General features: G+C 43.5%; 1 protein-coding gene across 1 annotated transcript in view; it reads left to right on the top strand.

Annotated features, from left to right (window-relative positions):
• TSPOAP1 (TSPO associated protein 1) overlaps positions 1-16377 on the top strand; it is a 112404-nt gene that overhangs the window by 22833 nt on the left and 73194 nt on the right. Inside the window, exons 5-6 of the mRNA XM_040422146.1 lie at positions 11016-11105; positions 11183-11305. Coding sequence (XP_040278080.1) covers positions 11016-11105; positions 11183-11305 — 213 coding nt within the window. The remainder of the gene's footprint in view (positions 1-11015; positions 11106-11182; positions 11306-16377) is intronic.

The raw sequence follows: 16377 nt of genomic DNA on the forward strand, positions 1-16377 counted from the left end.
TTCTTCTATGGGAGCTCCTCTATTTTAATTTTAAGGCTGTTTCTTACTTATGAGCAAGTACTTTAAATATACAAGTGCTTAGTGTGCAAAAAGCAGCAGGATTACTCAATGAGGCTGCTCTGTATCTATCATTTCGCACTATAGGGATGACCGAATGAGGGACATTGATCCCTAAAACATTTTATGTTAATTTATAAGCTGGTTTCACTAAAATATATAATTTTGTAAGTCCATATCTTGCAGTAATCGGTGGAAGACGTTCCTATGTGTTCTATAATAATGTCTTGTATTTAATGTATTTGACAATTTACATTACGGTCACTTTCTATGGCTTCTTCTAAACTTTCTGAACTTGCAATTTCCAAATTCAGTACTAATTCAAAGACCGTAAAATATTTAATGCGCAAGTAACCGAACTTGAAAGATACCAGATAATCACATTTCCCAGAATTTAGGGTTGAGAATTAAAGGGGTTTTCCGAGATTTTAATGCTGATGTCTGGTTGGTGGGTGTCCAACATCGGGGACCTCCGGCGATAAGTTGTTTCAGAAGGCATCGGTGCTCCTGGGAGCGCTGCAGCCTTGTCTCTGCTTTTCCTAGGCCAGTGATGATACGTTCATTAGTTATATGGCCTCAGCTCAGCTCCCATTCAAGTGAATGGGGCTGAGCACAATACCAAGCACAGCCGCTATACAATGAATGGCGCTGTGCAAGGAGAAGGCCGCGGCTCTCACAGAAGTGCCTGTGCCTTCTCAAACAGCTGATCGGCGGGGGTCCCTGGTGTCAGACCCCCACCGATCAGATACTGATGACCTATCTGGAGAATAGGTCATCAGTATTAAAATGTCGGAAAACCTTGTCAACATTGCAGAATTTAATCGTAAGACCTCACGGTGCGGTTGTGTTGTGGTTATGACGCAGTCACAATGCAGTCAAGTACGGAACACCTGTACGAGCTGCAGCGGACTTTAACAAAGCTAAATAGGACCGCACTGTTTAGTCACTCTGCATTGTTAATGGCTGTGCAGTATTGTGGGTGCCATGCAGCCATTAACAATGCAGACTGACTAAACAGTGCAGTCCTGATTAGTTTAATTAGAGCCCTCTGTGGCTCATACGGCTGCATGGTACTCGAAGGCAGCACGTCCCATTGCAACCGCAAAGTAACCGCACTGTGTGTTCGTACCCTCAGAATTCTGGACCATTGGATGTCAGATTAGGATTTTGTTTACATGGTGCAGTTTGGATGCAGTTCTATTTGTATGTGGTGTTTTAAGGCAAAACCATAGTAAATTGAAGACGATTACGGAGGAATGGCCTATACATACTTTTTTTTAAATTCAGTTTAAAAACTCACATGCAAAAGCCGCTCCAAGTCTGCATGGTGTAAACCAGGCCTAATAGAAATTTATGCAATTTTTGATATCATACCCTCTTCAGTGTACAATTCTGTTTCATTTTTCCGTCCAGTCTTTTAAGATTTGTCACCTAACGGTGCCTGCATTTCTTCTATGTCAATGGAGAGAGAAATGGATGTGGATATAGTTTCTTGTGTGTTTATATATGCATTTGGGGGTTGAGATTTATATCTATCTCCATATTCCGTCTCTTTTCTTATGTGCCTAGACTGTTGCCGCAATACACCTGGCCGGCACCCCGATAGAACTGCCTATTCTTGTCCACAATTGCAGACAAGAGTAGAACATGTTCTATTTTTTTCGGGAGCCGCGGACCGGATAATCGGGGCCGCGCTCCGGAAATGCGGATGGGGACAGCACACTGTGTGCTGTTCGCATCTCTTCCGGCCCCATAGAGAATGAATGGGTCCGCACCCTTTCCGGATAATTGTGGAACGGATGCAAACCCAATCTACGGATGAGTGAATGGACCCTTAGTCTGTGTATCATATACACCCTCTCCAGTCCTTCATACACCCCAGGAGTAACATACAACCCTCGCAGATACTTAAAAATAAAAATACTTTATTGATAACATAGAGGAGACAAAGCAATAGACATTACAAGAAGATACAAATACATTAGATAGAGGACACCGCCACACACAGCTGCCCTCCCTGGATACTAAGTAAATGTGGCCAATAATGTGTGTGTGTGTGTATATATATATATATATATATATATATATATGTGTGTATATATATATATATATATATATATATATATAAATGAGTTTCTGTCTGTTCTTTATGTGCGACCAAACGACTAGACTGATCTTCACCAAATTTGCCACACAGGTACACCAGGTTTAAGACCTGGTCTGAGCTCTCTAGGACGTACCGTTCCTGAGATATTCCCACAAAAAAAAATGACCTGCATTAGCCAATACAAGCCTATAAGTCTTTCTCTTCATATCCCAACTGCCATACACACGGTCACATGTCCCTTATCAACCAATAGCAGCTTGCAGGCCCATAGTCTCCACATACACACAGATTTACTCCAGGTTTCCATAACAACCCAGCCATTTTTCTTCACTGCTATAAGTCAGCTTTAGGCTAGGGCTACATGACGACATGCACAGCTCAGCAGACAGTAACACACAATAGACTTAGATACACAGCAGACACACATGATAGGATTAGATACACAGCTCAGCAGACAGTATCAAACAGGATAGGATATTAGATACACAGCTCAGCAGACAGTATCACACATGATTGGATTAGATACACAGCTCAGCAGGCAGTATCACACATGACAGGATTAGATACACAGCTCAGCAGGCAGTATCACACAGGATAGGATATTAGATACACAGCTCAGCAGACCGTCTCACACAGGATAGGATTAGATACACAGCTCAGCAGACCGTATCACACAGGATAGGATTAGATACACAGCTCAGCAGACCGTATCACACAGGATAGGATTAGATACACAGCTCAGCAGACAGTATCACACAGGATAGGATTAGATACACAGCTCAGCAGACAGTATCACACAGGATAGGATTAGATACACAGCTCAGCAGACAGTATCACACAGGATAGGATTAGATACACAGCTCAGCAGACAGTATCACACAGGATAGGATTAGATACACAGCTCAGCAGACAGTATCACACAGGATAGGATTAGATACACAGCTCAGCAGACAGTATCACACAGGATAGGATTAGATACACAGCTCAGCAGACAGTGGGACGGGGTGCTGTAGAGGTCACTGTTATGGGGGATACTTTCTATCTTTTAACGACACACAGAAACATTATATGAAATAGATGAAATATACCCGTGCAAAGTCGGGTCCTTCTGCTAGTCTCCTATATATATAAAAATGAGTTTCTGTCTGTCTGTCTGTTCTTTATGCGCGACCAAACGATTGGACCTATCTTCACCAAATTTGGCACACAGGTACATCAGGTGTCCGGGAAGGTCTCCGCTCTCTGGGACGTACCGTTACTGAGATATTCCCAAAAAATGACCTGCATTAGCCAATACAAGCCTACAAGTCTTTCACTCATATGCCAACTGCCATACACACGGTCACATGTCCCTTATCAGCCAATAGAAGCTCGCAGGCCCTTAGTCTCCACATACACACAGTTTTACTCCATGTTTCCATAACAACCCAGTCATTTTTCTTCACTGCTCTAGGTCAGCTTTAGGCTAGGGCTACATGACGACAATAAGTCGCACGACACATAGGGCACAACTACACTGCTACATGCATTCATCTTGGATGGATTTTTTGCCACTGTCGTGTCGCAGTGTGACACCATAGCCTATCATAAAAATTGTTGCACGACATTGGTATGACAAAATGTTGTGCGACACATATAGTCATGTAGCCCTAGCCTTAAAGGGGCAGGACGCTGTGGAGGCCACTGTTAAGGGGGCAGGGACCACTATTAATAGGGCCGCTGCGGTCGAGGTCACTGTTAAAGGGGCGTTCACTGTGGATGTTACTGTTAAGGGGGCAGGCCACTGTGCAGGTCACTGTTAAGGGGGCAGGTGCAACTCTTGGTACCCCACTGGTCAGCAGTTTTGGGGGGACTGCGGTCCTCATACAAGCTCTGTGTTCACTTTAATGTTTACATGAATGCTGTCTACGTGGTAGTGGCAGTGCAGTGTAATTTCAGGTCTTTCTCCCATTCAAGTGAATGGGACAAACAGCTGTAATTACACTGCACTTCCACTACAAGTGGATAGCATTCATGTAAACATTAAAGTGAACACAGAGCTTGTATGAGGACCGCAGCCCCCCAAACTGCTGATCAGTGGGGTGCTGAGAGTCGCACCTCCACCAATCTGATAGCGACGATAAGTGTTTAGCAAATCGAGCTTCGGATCCAAAATCAATTTTTTCAAAACTTGGAGGTCAGTGTTAAGGCGGCGGGCCCCTGAGGAGGTCACTGTCAAGGAAGTGGGGTGCTGTGAAACTCACTGTTGAAGGGGCGGGCTGCTGTGAAGGTCAAAGTTAAGGGGATGGGCTGCTGTGGAGGTCCCATTTTAAGGTGGGGGTCAGTGTTAAGGGGTGGGGTGCTGTGGAGTTCACTGTTAAAGGGGAGGAGTGCTGTAGATGTCACTGTTATAGTGGATAGTGTTGATATCTTTTAACGACACACACAAACATTAAATGAAATAGATGAAATATACCAGTGGGAAGCCGGGTCCTTCTGCTAGTCTCTTATGTATATATAAAAATGAGTTTAGGTCTGTTCTTTATGTGCGACCAAACGAATGGACCAATCTGCACCAAATTAGGCACACAGGTACATCAGGTGTCCGGGATATTCCCAAAAAATGCAAATATGGCACCATCACATGACCTGTATTAGCTAATCAAAGTCTGCAGGTCTTTCTCCTCATATCCCAACTGCCATACACATGGTCGCATGATCCTTATCAGCCAATAGTAGCTCGCAGGTCCTTCAGTTTCGACATACACACAGTTTTACTCCAGGTTTCCATAACAACCCAGCTATTTTTCTTCACTGCTGTAGGTTACCTGCAAATCACTTCACTACCAGCAAGTAGGGCTTCTACTTGCTGGTAGCCGCCGCAAAAAACCGCCCCCTCCTCCTGTTGATTGACAGGGCCAGTGAGCGCTCTCCTCCTCCGGCTGGCCGTGTCAGCATTTCAAATCCCGCGCCTGTCTTCATTCGGTGCATGCGCTCTGAGAGAAGGAGGCTCGCCTCCTCAGCACTCCCTCAGTGCGCCGATGACGTCTTCTCTTTCGGTGACGTCACCGGAGGAGGAGAGCGCTCACTGGCCCTGTCAATCAACAGGAGGAGGGGGCGGTTTTTTGCGGCAGCTTCCAGCAAGTAGACGCCCTACTTGCTGGTAGTGAAGTGATTTGCATATTTAAAAAGATCGATTTTTAAGGAAAAGAATCCACAGCCAAAGGTAAGATCCCTATATAGGAAATAGTCGTTAAATAAGGATTTTAACAAGCCCAAAAAAAAAAGTGTTTTGGGGGTGACAGAAGCCCTTTAACAGTGTCATCCACATCGCCCTGCCCCTTTAAAGGGATGACAGAAGCCCTTTAAGGGAGTGGAGTGCTGTGGAGGTCACGGTTAAGGGGGCAGGCTGCTGTGGAGGTCACAGTAAGGGGACGGTCCGCTAAGGAGGTCAGTGGTAAGGGGAAGAGTGCTATAGAGGTCACTGTTAAGGAGGCGGGTTGTTGTGGAAATCACTGTTAAGGAGATGAGGTACTGTGGAGGTCACTAATAAAGGTGTGGCTGCTGTGGAGGTCACTGTTAAAGGAGCGGGCACTGTGGTGGGTACTGTGGAGGTCACTATTAAAGGGGCAGCCGCTGTGGGGGTAACTTTTAAGGCAGCGGGGTACTATAGAGGTTGCTGTTAAGGGAGCAGGGTACTGTGGCAGTCACTCCTAAAAAGACAGGTGCTGGGGAGGTCTCTGTTAAGAGGGCAGGGAATAGTGGAGGTCTCTGTTTAAGGGGGCAGGGTGTTGTGAAGGACACACTTTAAGGGAACGGAGCTCTGTGGAGGTCACTGTTAAGGGGCAGGTTATTATGGAAAACACTATTAACGAGACGGGGTAGTGTGGAGGTCACTAATAAAGGGGCGGCCCTGTGTAGATCACTGTTAGGCCTCATGCACACGGACGTTTTTTTCTCCGGTCCGCAAAAACTGTTTCCGTTGTACCGTGATCCGTGTCCGTTTTTTCATCCGTGGGTCTTCCTTGATTTTTGGAGGATCCACGGACATGAAAAGTGAAAAAAAAAAAACTAAGTCAAGTTTGCATTGAAAATGATAGGAAAAACGGACACGGACCACGGACGCGGATGACTATCTTGTGTGCATCCGTGATTTTTCACGGACCCATTGACTTTTGCATCCGTGATTTTTCACGGACCCATTGACTTGAATGGGTCCGTGAACCGTTGTCCGTGAAAAAAATAGGACAGGTCATTTTTTTAAGGGGGCGATGTACGGTGGAGGTTTCTGTTAAGGGAGCAGGGTACTGTGGAAGTCACAGTTAAAGAGGCGAGAGGTTGTAGAGTTCACTGTTATAGGGCATGCTGTCGATTAAAAAAAAAAAAAAAATATATATATATATATATATATATATATATATATATATATATATATATATATATATAATTTTTTTTTTTTTTTTTTTATCCAGGTCCCAATAATATTCTGTCCACTGGACTAACTCACATCCAGCACCTGATTATTAATACATGTACATATGATTCATAATTAGCATATATATCTACACATCCATAAACACTTGCAGACCCACGTGCAGACGGCATATAAGTACAGGACAGAAAACAAAGTCCTGCCGACAGGATTTTCCTTTCAGTCCTGAATAACGGAAACCAGACAGATCCCTTCTGCTTGCCCGTAGACCTCTATTATGACGGAGCAAAACAGAATGCCTCTAAAGGTTTCTGTTTTGAATTCCGTCTTACAAATTGTTATTTTCCGTTAAAACGGAAAACAATAACGGAATACGTAATGCTGATGTGAAACCGCCCTAAGATGTAGAATTACTTTTTTGCCATGTAAATAACTTTTGAATTGAATACAGGGTCGGCAACAAAAAAGATTTAGTTGAGAAGAAAGCTTCTCCTGAAATGAGGATCGCCATCAGCAGCTACCGGAGTTTGGTTATAATTATCAGTCATATGCAGAAACAAATGCTCCCTCTCCTAATGATTAGAAAGCATTTCCACCTCAAAGGGATGTCTCATCAGAGACAACCCCTTTCAAATAGCTCCCATCACCCCTATCACTATATACTCGTACCTGTGCAGAGGTCATTGTGCAGGGAGGGGGAGAAGGAGACCATTGTCCATTAGGTATTGTGAATAGTGGATCCTGTGTTATCTGTATGTGGGTGTTGCATGGTATTGTAATCCTACCTGTGATGATGAGATGACTGTTGAGAAATGATCTTTGCAAAAAAGAAAATGTCGGCCTGTTATGAGGCTCAGTGGGCTGTGTGAAGACTGTAGTATTTCATGTTTCTTCATAAAGACACAAACGGGGAATGTATTGATCGTGAAAAGGCAAGGTGACAATCCTGCGGTCATATTAGTTGTCACTGAGCTTTTTTAGAAAGTGATATAGAGCGGAATAGATCATATTAGCAACTCTGCAGACATTGCTTCAGATCCTGTTCCAGGTATTCAGCACACATGAGTATATAAAATTGTATTTAATTAAATGCCTCTGGCAAATTCTGTCTTTAGGATGAAGTAAGAGACGGTAATGTATATAAATGTACTAAACAGGCTCTACTAGAATGCATACATTATATGATGCATAATACACAGTGTTTGTTGTTGTTGCTTGTAGCAGCCAACCACAATGCAGCTTTAATTTTTCAAGAGCAGTATTAGAAATGAAAGCTGTGTTGTGATTGGAGGGATTTATTAGCTCCCTGTGACTCTTTCATGGCGTAAAAAAAAAATGCGACTTTGTAAAAGCCCCTTGCAGTAGCAGGACCATAGGGCCCGATACATTTATTAATTTGTGCCTGTTTTCTGGCGCACAGCCTGCCGGTGGATGCCTCTAATGCAGGGATCAGTAGCCTTCGACACTCCAGCTGCTGTGAAACTACAACTCCCAGCATGCAAACATGCTTGACTGTTCTAACGCCTATAGAAGTGAATGGAGCATTCTGGGAGTTTCTGAACAGCTGGATTGCCGGAGATTGTTGATCCCTGGTCTAATGTATCACGAGGCCTGCACGGCAGCAATTGGGGAACTGTCTGGCTTCTTGCACATTGCCTTGGTGTGTGTGCGAGCTCTTGCTTTTTGGGAAACCTTTTGAGATACCACCATCCTGCTTCGTATATCTGGAGATTATTTATGAATCCCTAATTACGCCCATGATCTTAGTTTAAAGCCTGAGAACCTTCCGTCTCCGTTTCCTTCTTGCCTCTTAAGCTCCCAAATGCACAATATGGTTAGTATTTGGGTGTTTTCATTTTCTTAAGGCCTCATGCACACGACCGTTCCATTTTTTGCGGTCCGCAAACCGCAGATCCGCAAAAAAACGGAAGCTGCCCATGTACCTTCCGCAATTAACGGAATGGGCGGCCCATTGTAGAAATGCCTATTCTTGTCCGCAAAACGGACAAGAATAGGACCTGTTCTATAGTGCTGTCCACATCTTTTGCGGCCCCATTGAAGTGAATGGGTCCGCATCCGAGCCGTAAAAATGGCGACTCGGATGCGGACCCAAACAACGGCTGTGTGCATGAGGTCTAATTCCGGTTTAACCTCTTTATGTTGGGTTACCTGGACAGTCCATCTTTGTAAGGTACTATTTGGGTTGGATTAGGTACAGAATCCAGGAATGGAGAGTTCTTTAGATGTGCTGAGGTCCACAATTTATATTGGGCAATTGCATTTTTGGGAGGAGTGGACTGTAGTTGAAGAGGACCAAGAGGGGGAGAGAATTCCTACTGCGTAATGGTTATGGTTACTAGATTTCTGGAGAGGGGTCGTTGATCCAGGGAGGTATTCTGATTGCCTGATTGGAGTTGGGAAATAATTTTTTCCCCTAAAATGAGGAAAATTGGCTTCTACTTCATGGAGTTTTTGCCTTCCTCTGGATCAACTTGCAGGATAACAGGCCGAACTGGATGGACAAATGTCACAAACTATGTTCCTATGCATGTTATATTCAGATTTTTTTTTTTTTCCACCCCTAATGGTTCATTGGCAGAGGAATTAAAGGGTTTATCCAGGACTTTAAAACTGATGGCCTATGCTTAGGAACAGTCTTAAGGTCAGGAAGACATGATAGTGGCAGAATAAATGTCAAACTGTCCTTGGTCGTCTCATATTTTGGAAAAAAGAGGCAAACTGGACCATTGTGCTGCTCCTCTTATTTATTTCTTGTCACTGATTTTATGATAATTGATTCATAACATGCAAGAAATTACTTTATTATATTACTTGGGCCTTAAAAAATGTAATATTGATAACCTATCCTCGGAATAGGTAATTAATATCAGATCGGCAGGTGTCCGACCCGCCAATCACACTCGGTGAATGTTTAGGCCTCTTCCTAGGCCAGTGACGTCACCTTGCATCAGCCACGTGGCGAAGTCCCAGTCACGTGAATGGGGCTGAACTGCAATACAAAGTGCAGTCGAGTGAAGAGACTGCAGCACTCACCGAAGCTTCCTTGAGTGCAGTGGACTCTTCAAACAACTGATCGGTGGGGATCCCCGGAGTCAGACCCCCACTGATCCGATATTGATGACCTGAGGATAGGCCATCAATATCAAATTTCTGGATAACCCCTTTAAATCTCATTTAGCTGATATCTTAATAAGGATATATATTTTTTTTAAAAAGCATTGTAAATGGCGATATATGCTCATCACACTTTAATCCTAACAGATGTACTTCTCCCAAATGATACTAAAAGTAGTGAACGAGTCCATGACTTTGATCTTTTTTTTTCTTAATTATTGGAACTATATACTCAGTCTTCTTCTATTTTACAGATAAACACTTTAATATTCATATGGCTGATGTTGTTATGAGCGTGACAGATTTTCTCCTTTTTTCTTTTCCGTTGTGCAGCAGCCAGATTTTTATTCCTTTTTCTCAGATGTCTGTAATTCACCGCTGTCAACCTAGTAATAAATCTAGACATGAAAGTAAATATTTAATTACAGTAAGGTGTGTCTGCGGAGCGGTTTTATTACCAGAACAGGTAGAGACGTTCTGATAAAGATTATGTGATGTTATCCCAATGTCCTACATTATTTGAAACTGTATATTGACTAAACCAGTGATAACATTAAAGGGAACCTGTCACCATGCAATTCAGTGCAATCCTCAGACATCTTGTTGTAGAGCAGGAGGAGCTGAGTAGCCTGATATATGTATAGTTTTATGGGACAAGATTCAGTAAAACTTGTATTGTATTCTTTTAAACCTCCACTTGTTCTGGAACTCAGGAGTCCAGAGGGCGGTTCTTTCTATTCATTGATTGACAGCCCTCCCTATAGTAGTGTGCATTGAGAGACAACTGTTAAGCTGGATTTACATGGCCCAATGTTTGGGTAGGAATGCTTCTACAAACACTCGTTCCTGATAATCTATCTGCCTGTCTGAAGGTGCTGCAGATCACCCAATCAACAAGCAAAACATTTGTTCATTGAGTAAAATGATCTGAGGTGTGGACACCTCCATCATCATTCCTGGGCAGTAGATCGTGGTGTCTACACAGCATTCTGCTGCCCAGGAACAATGGTCTTGTATGGGGACGAGCAGTTGCAGCAGCCATAGCTCATCCTCAAACTGTGGAGGTGAGATCTGCGTGTAAATGCTGCTCTTCACCCCCACTAACAAGCAGCTGATTGTCGTAAAGGAACGCTTCCTTCTTGGCAATCGGCTGATCCTCGCAGCATCTAAATGCGCCTTTAGGACCACCCACTGAACTTCTAAACTCAGAATGAACACACAGCAAGGTACAATAAGAGATTTTGCCGTTAGACCTCAGGCGCTGCCTAATTTCATCTATTTTTGTTTTTACTTATTTGGAAACAGGAAGTCAAGCTTCAGGAGGTGCAAACAGAGAATGCATGTCTTGTGGAAGAAAACTCGAGGCTCTGCATCAGAGTAAAGAGGGCGGCCAAGGTCAGCACAATTTCTTGAAAAGTTATGCAGATGATCTCTTTGTTACTGGATGTTTGAACGTTAGTTGTCTTCCGTAGGTTGAGTCTGAAAATGCTGACTTGAAAAGACATCTAGCTGAGGTGACTGAGCAACGGGATTCTGCTCTTGAGGAGATTCATAGATTGCAAAGCAAGCTGGAGAACTTAGAGCAAGTGCTGAAGGTTTGTATTGACATTGAAGTTAATATTTCCTGTTAGGGTTGCACTGGGTATCGAATTATCAATACTTTTTGCCTTTTACCGATCCTAGTATCACAAAATATGGCACGCGCTGCTCTCAGCGTGCTCCATGTTCCCTTAGCAGCACAGGGGAGAAGGAAGCAGTCACTTCCTCGCCACTGCCACCAATAACAGGAGAGAGGGGAGGAGGGCTATGGCCACTGCTCCACCAATGAAGATAACTCGCCCATTAAAACAGATACAGGAGGCGGGTGCCGGAGGCAAAATAACATAGCCAGCACTCTGCCTCTATGACAGGGAGCTGGGATCAGCGGCAGTTAATCCCTCAGGTTAAAGTAAAAAAACGCCAAGATATTAAGTATAAATCACCCTGTTTCCCAATTTTACATATAAAATATATAAATAAACAAACATATTACATATTGGCACATCCGAAAAGTCCAAGCTCCCTAGCCGGTGAACTTCGTAACAGAAAAATCAATTTAAAAAACTGTGTGATTCGCCATTTTTTAGTCGCCTTGTCCGCAAAAAAAAATAGGATCGGACTGTTCGATTATGGGCCGGACGTTCCATAAAATGCGGAATGCACGTAGCTTTTTGGGCATTTAATTTTTTTCGGGTGGTATCGAATAGTATCGCAATGCTTTTTTAAAGTATCAAAATGTTGGTATCGTGACTGACAACCCTATTTCCAATGAGTAATTACAATAACCATATAAAATCTACCACAGTATAAGAGTAATCACTGGAGAGCAACTTAAAGGAGTTGCATCACAAAAAGTATTCTTCTTTTTTCAAACCAGCATCTGAATCGAAATACTTTTGTAATTGCATATATTTAAAATTTTGGATAGCCACTGAACGATTCAACAAAATGTATCTGTATAGCGCCACCCGCTGTTTGTTCTTTTCCTTATTTCTTGTCCACCTCACTGAGGTGGTGTCACACGCTAAGTTTCAGCACTTACCAGCCAGATCTTCAGTTAGAAGTTTCAGCAGTTACAGGGAGAGAGCTGCAGCAGAAAGAACATGTCCCCAGAGAGGACACACTCCCTGAGCTGGCAACCTCAAATTGATCTAGCAGAGCAATTTTATCAATGAATGAGGAGGTCTCTGGATCCATGGGAGGCATAGTGATGGTTCTAGCTTTGTTAGAAAGAGATGTACTATATGATGTCTTATTTTTATTTTTTATATCATTCATAACATAAACCCTTTAATTTATCTCTTGAGCTTATGGAGCCAGATATATGATAAAGGTGTCCATCTTTGGCATCTGTAGCATCTTTTAAAGGAGTCTTTCATTTGCATGACTATCACCAAGTTGGACTAGAAACATTCTCTACCTGGCTCCTGACATATCCAGGCCTGTCCTATTTATCTCTATTTCAAGCATGATCTTTTTTTTTTTTAACTCGTTTTATTGAACGAATCATCAGAAAAGTTCAAAGAACATCAGTATACATGAAGGTCAATAAGACATTCAAATACATAAACAGTACCATATACATACCAATATCAATAAAGGTGAGATGACAATTCACGTATATAAAACATGTACAGAGCAATCATATTTGACAGGACACATATTTGTAATGAGTACATAGTCATCTTATCTTAATATTGCGTTAAGATTATCCGAAAATCTAGGAGCTGAATACATAGTTTGCATAGATGAACACCAGGGTCCCCATACTTTACTGAACTTCTGAGGGCAACCCCGGTTCTTGAATACAATATTCTCATAGGATACTACGTTATTCACAAGTACTTTCCATTGGTTAAGGGAAGGTCGTCTATCACCCATCCAACGAATCGCAATAGCTTTCCGTGCGAGAAACAATGTATTCTGACATGGTGGGGGTATATCTCTTCATCAAGTATACCAAACAGGCACACTTGTGGGGTTAATGCTATCGGAGGGTGTATAAGCATAGAAAGAAAGCTTGTGATATCAGACCAAAAGGTTTGTATAAACGGACAGTCCTATATAAGGTGCCAGAAAGTTGCCCCCTCTGCGTCGCATCTATGACACCTAGAATGTGACATTTTGCCTATTTTTTGTAGCCGGACGGGTGATAGATAACCTTGGTGAATAATACATAGCTGTATAAATTTATTATTGATAGAAGGTGAAACCAATACCGGAGATTCCAATAGGTCACTAATTTCTTCATTTGGGATACCCGGCATTAGAGTTTCCCATTTGGCTAGTACCAGGAGGGGGGCCCTATGCATCTTGGTATTCAGCAAGTGAGTGTAGAGAGCAGAGATAAATCCCTTTGGACCTTGGGAGCGTATGACACCGATTAGTGGGTAGTCAGATATTGATATTGTGATATCCCTAAAGTGAGTGCTCATAGCATGTCGCATCTGGAGATATTTAAAAAATGTGGTTCTAGGTAGGTTATGGCGTTCTTTCAGTTGTTCAAAAGTGTTAAACACATTGGACGCCCAGGACGGCAATCCCATGATCCTTCCAGAACTGCTTATCTATCCCAGTATGAAGAGAGGGAAACATAGGGTTTTCCCACAAAGGTATATTAGGGGCCAGTCCTATATAAGAATGCATCTTCTTGCCAGCTTCCCACACCTGAATGGCTAGTTTGTGTACGGGTAAGAGTGCTCGGCTAAAGAGTTTTGGCTGTTTCAGCACTGGCCACAACGATGAGATATCCAAGAATGCAGCCAGCTGCCTTTCTGCTCTAGTCAGAACATTCTCTGAGGAGATCCATGATCGTAGTTGTCTCAATTGTCCCACCAGATAATACACTGCTCAAAAAAATAAAGGGAACACTTAAACAACACAATGTAACTCCAAGTCAATCACACTTCTGTGAAATCAAACTGTCCACTTAGGAAGCAACACTGAGTGACAATCAATTTCACATGCTGTTGTGCAAATGGGATAGACAACAGGTGGAAATTATAGGCAATTAGCAAGGCACCCCCAATAAAGGAGTGGTTCTGCAGGTGGTGACAACAGACCACTTCTCAGTTCCTATGCTTCCTGGCTGATGTTTTGGTCACTTTTTAATGCTGGCGGTGCTTTCACTCTAGTGGTAGCATGAGACGGAGTCTACAACCCACACAAGTGGCTCAGGTAGTGCAGCTTATCCAGGATGGCACATCAATGAGAGCTGTGGCAAGAAGGTTTGCTGTGTCTGTCAGCGTAGTGTCCAGAGCATGGAGGCGCTACCAGGAGACAGGCCAGTACATCAGGAGACGTGGAGCAGGCCGTAGGAGGGCAACAACCCAGCAGCAGGACCGCTACCTCCACCTTTGTGCAAGGAGGAACAGGAGGAGCACTGCCAGAGCCCTGCAAAATGACCTCCAGCAGGCCACAAATGTGCATGTGTCTGCTCAAACGGTCAGAAACAGACTCCATGAGGGTGATATGAGGGCCCGACGTCCACAGGTGGGGGTTGTGCTTACAGCCCAACACTGTGCAGGACATTTGGAATTTGCCAGAGAACACCAAGATTGGCAAATTCGCCACTGGCGCCCTGTGCTCTTCACAGATGAAAGCAGGTTCACACTGAGCACATGTGACAGACGTGACAGAGTCTGGAGACGCCGTGGAGAACGTTCTGCTGCTTGCAACATCCTCCAGCATGACCGGTTTGGCATTGGGTCAGTAATGGTGTGGGGTGGCATTTCTTTGGAGGGCCGCACAGCCCTCCATGTGCACGCCAGAGGTAGCCTGACTGCCATTAGGTACCGAGATGAGATCCTCAGACCCCTTGTGAGACCATATGCTGGTGCGGTTGGCCCTGGGTTCCTCCTAATGCAAGACCATGCTAGACCTCATGTGGCTGGAGTGTGTCAGCAGTTCCTGCAAGACGAAGGCATTGATGCTATGGACTGGCCCGCCCGTTCCCCAGACCTGAATCCAATTGAGCACAACTGGGACATCATGTCTCGCTCTATCCACCAACGTCACGTTGCACCACAGACTGTCCAGGAGTTGGCAGATGCTTTCTTTAGTCCAGGTCTGGGAGGAGATCCCTCAGGAGACCGTCCGCCACCTCATCAGGAGCATGCGCAGGCATTGTAGGGAGGTCATACAGGCACGTGGAGGCCACACACACTACTGAGCCTCATTTTGACTTGTTTTAAGGACATTACATCAAAGTTGGATCGGCCTGTAGTGTGTTTTTCCACTTAAATTTTGAGTGTGACTCCAAATCCAGACCTCCATGGGTTGAAAAATTTGATTTCCATTTTTTTATTTTTGTGTGATTTTGTTGTCAGCACATTCAACTATGTAAAGAACAAAGTATTTCAGAAAAATATTTAATTAACTCAGATCTAGGATGTGTTATTTTTGTGTTCCCTTTATTTTTTTGAGCAGTGTATAAATATGTCAGGCAAGGACATACCTCCATTTCCTCTAGGTCGACACAGTACATCAATGGATAACTTAGGCCTATTATTGCCCCAGATAAATGGAGACATTAGTGACTTATAACGCTGGAATATCTTTTTGGGAACCATGAAAGGTGCATGCTCTAACACATATAACCACTTAGGTAGAATGATTAACTTAATCAGGTTTATTCGACCCGGGACGGATAATGGGAGACCACCCCAAAGGCCGCGTCTTTGGTGATATGGATCCCTAGATACTTAAATTCAGATACTATAGGTAGCTAGGTATTAAGAGAGGATGAGGGTAGGGAGTATAACGGAAATAGAACAGATTTAGACCAATTTATCCTAAGACCGGAAAATTGACTAAACGTTTCAATAAGATAAGTAGCGCGAGGTAGCGTAGACTCCACATCTGACATAAACAGTACCATGTCGTCCGCATATAGTCCCACTCTGTCCTCTTGATTACCTATGAATATCCCCTTAAATTGGCCATCAGATCTAATACGGATAGCTAAAGGTTTGATCGCTAAAGCAAATAATAGTGGCGACAACGGGCATCCGATCCACAACCCAGATCAAAGTTCGCCGAGCACATACCATTCACCAGAATACCAGCCGAAGGTCGCTTATATAAAATTGATATCCACCTAATAAATGCGGGACCTATTCCAAAGCAT

The sequence above is a fragment of the Bufo bufo genome, chromosome 3, assembly GCF_905171765.1.
Source record: "Bufo bufo chromosome 3, aBufBuf1.1, whole genome shotgun sequence".
Taxonomy (NCBI): domain Eukaryota; kingdom Metazoa; phylum Chordata; class Amphibia; order Anura; family Bufonidae; genus Bufo; species Bufo bufo.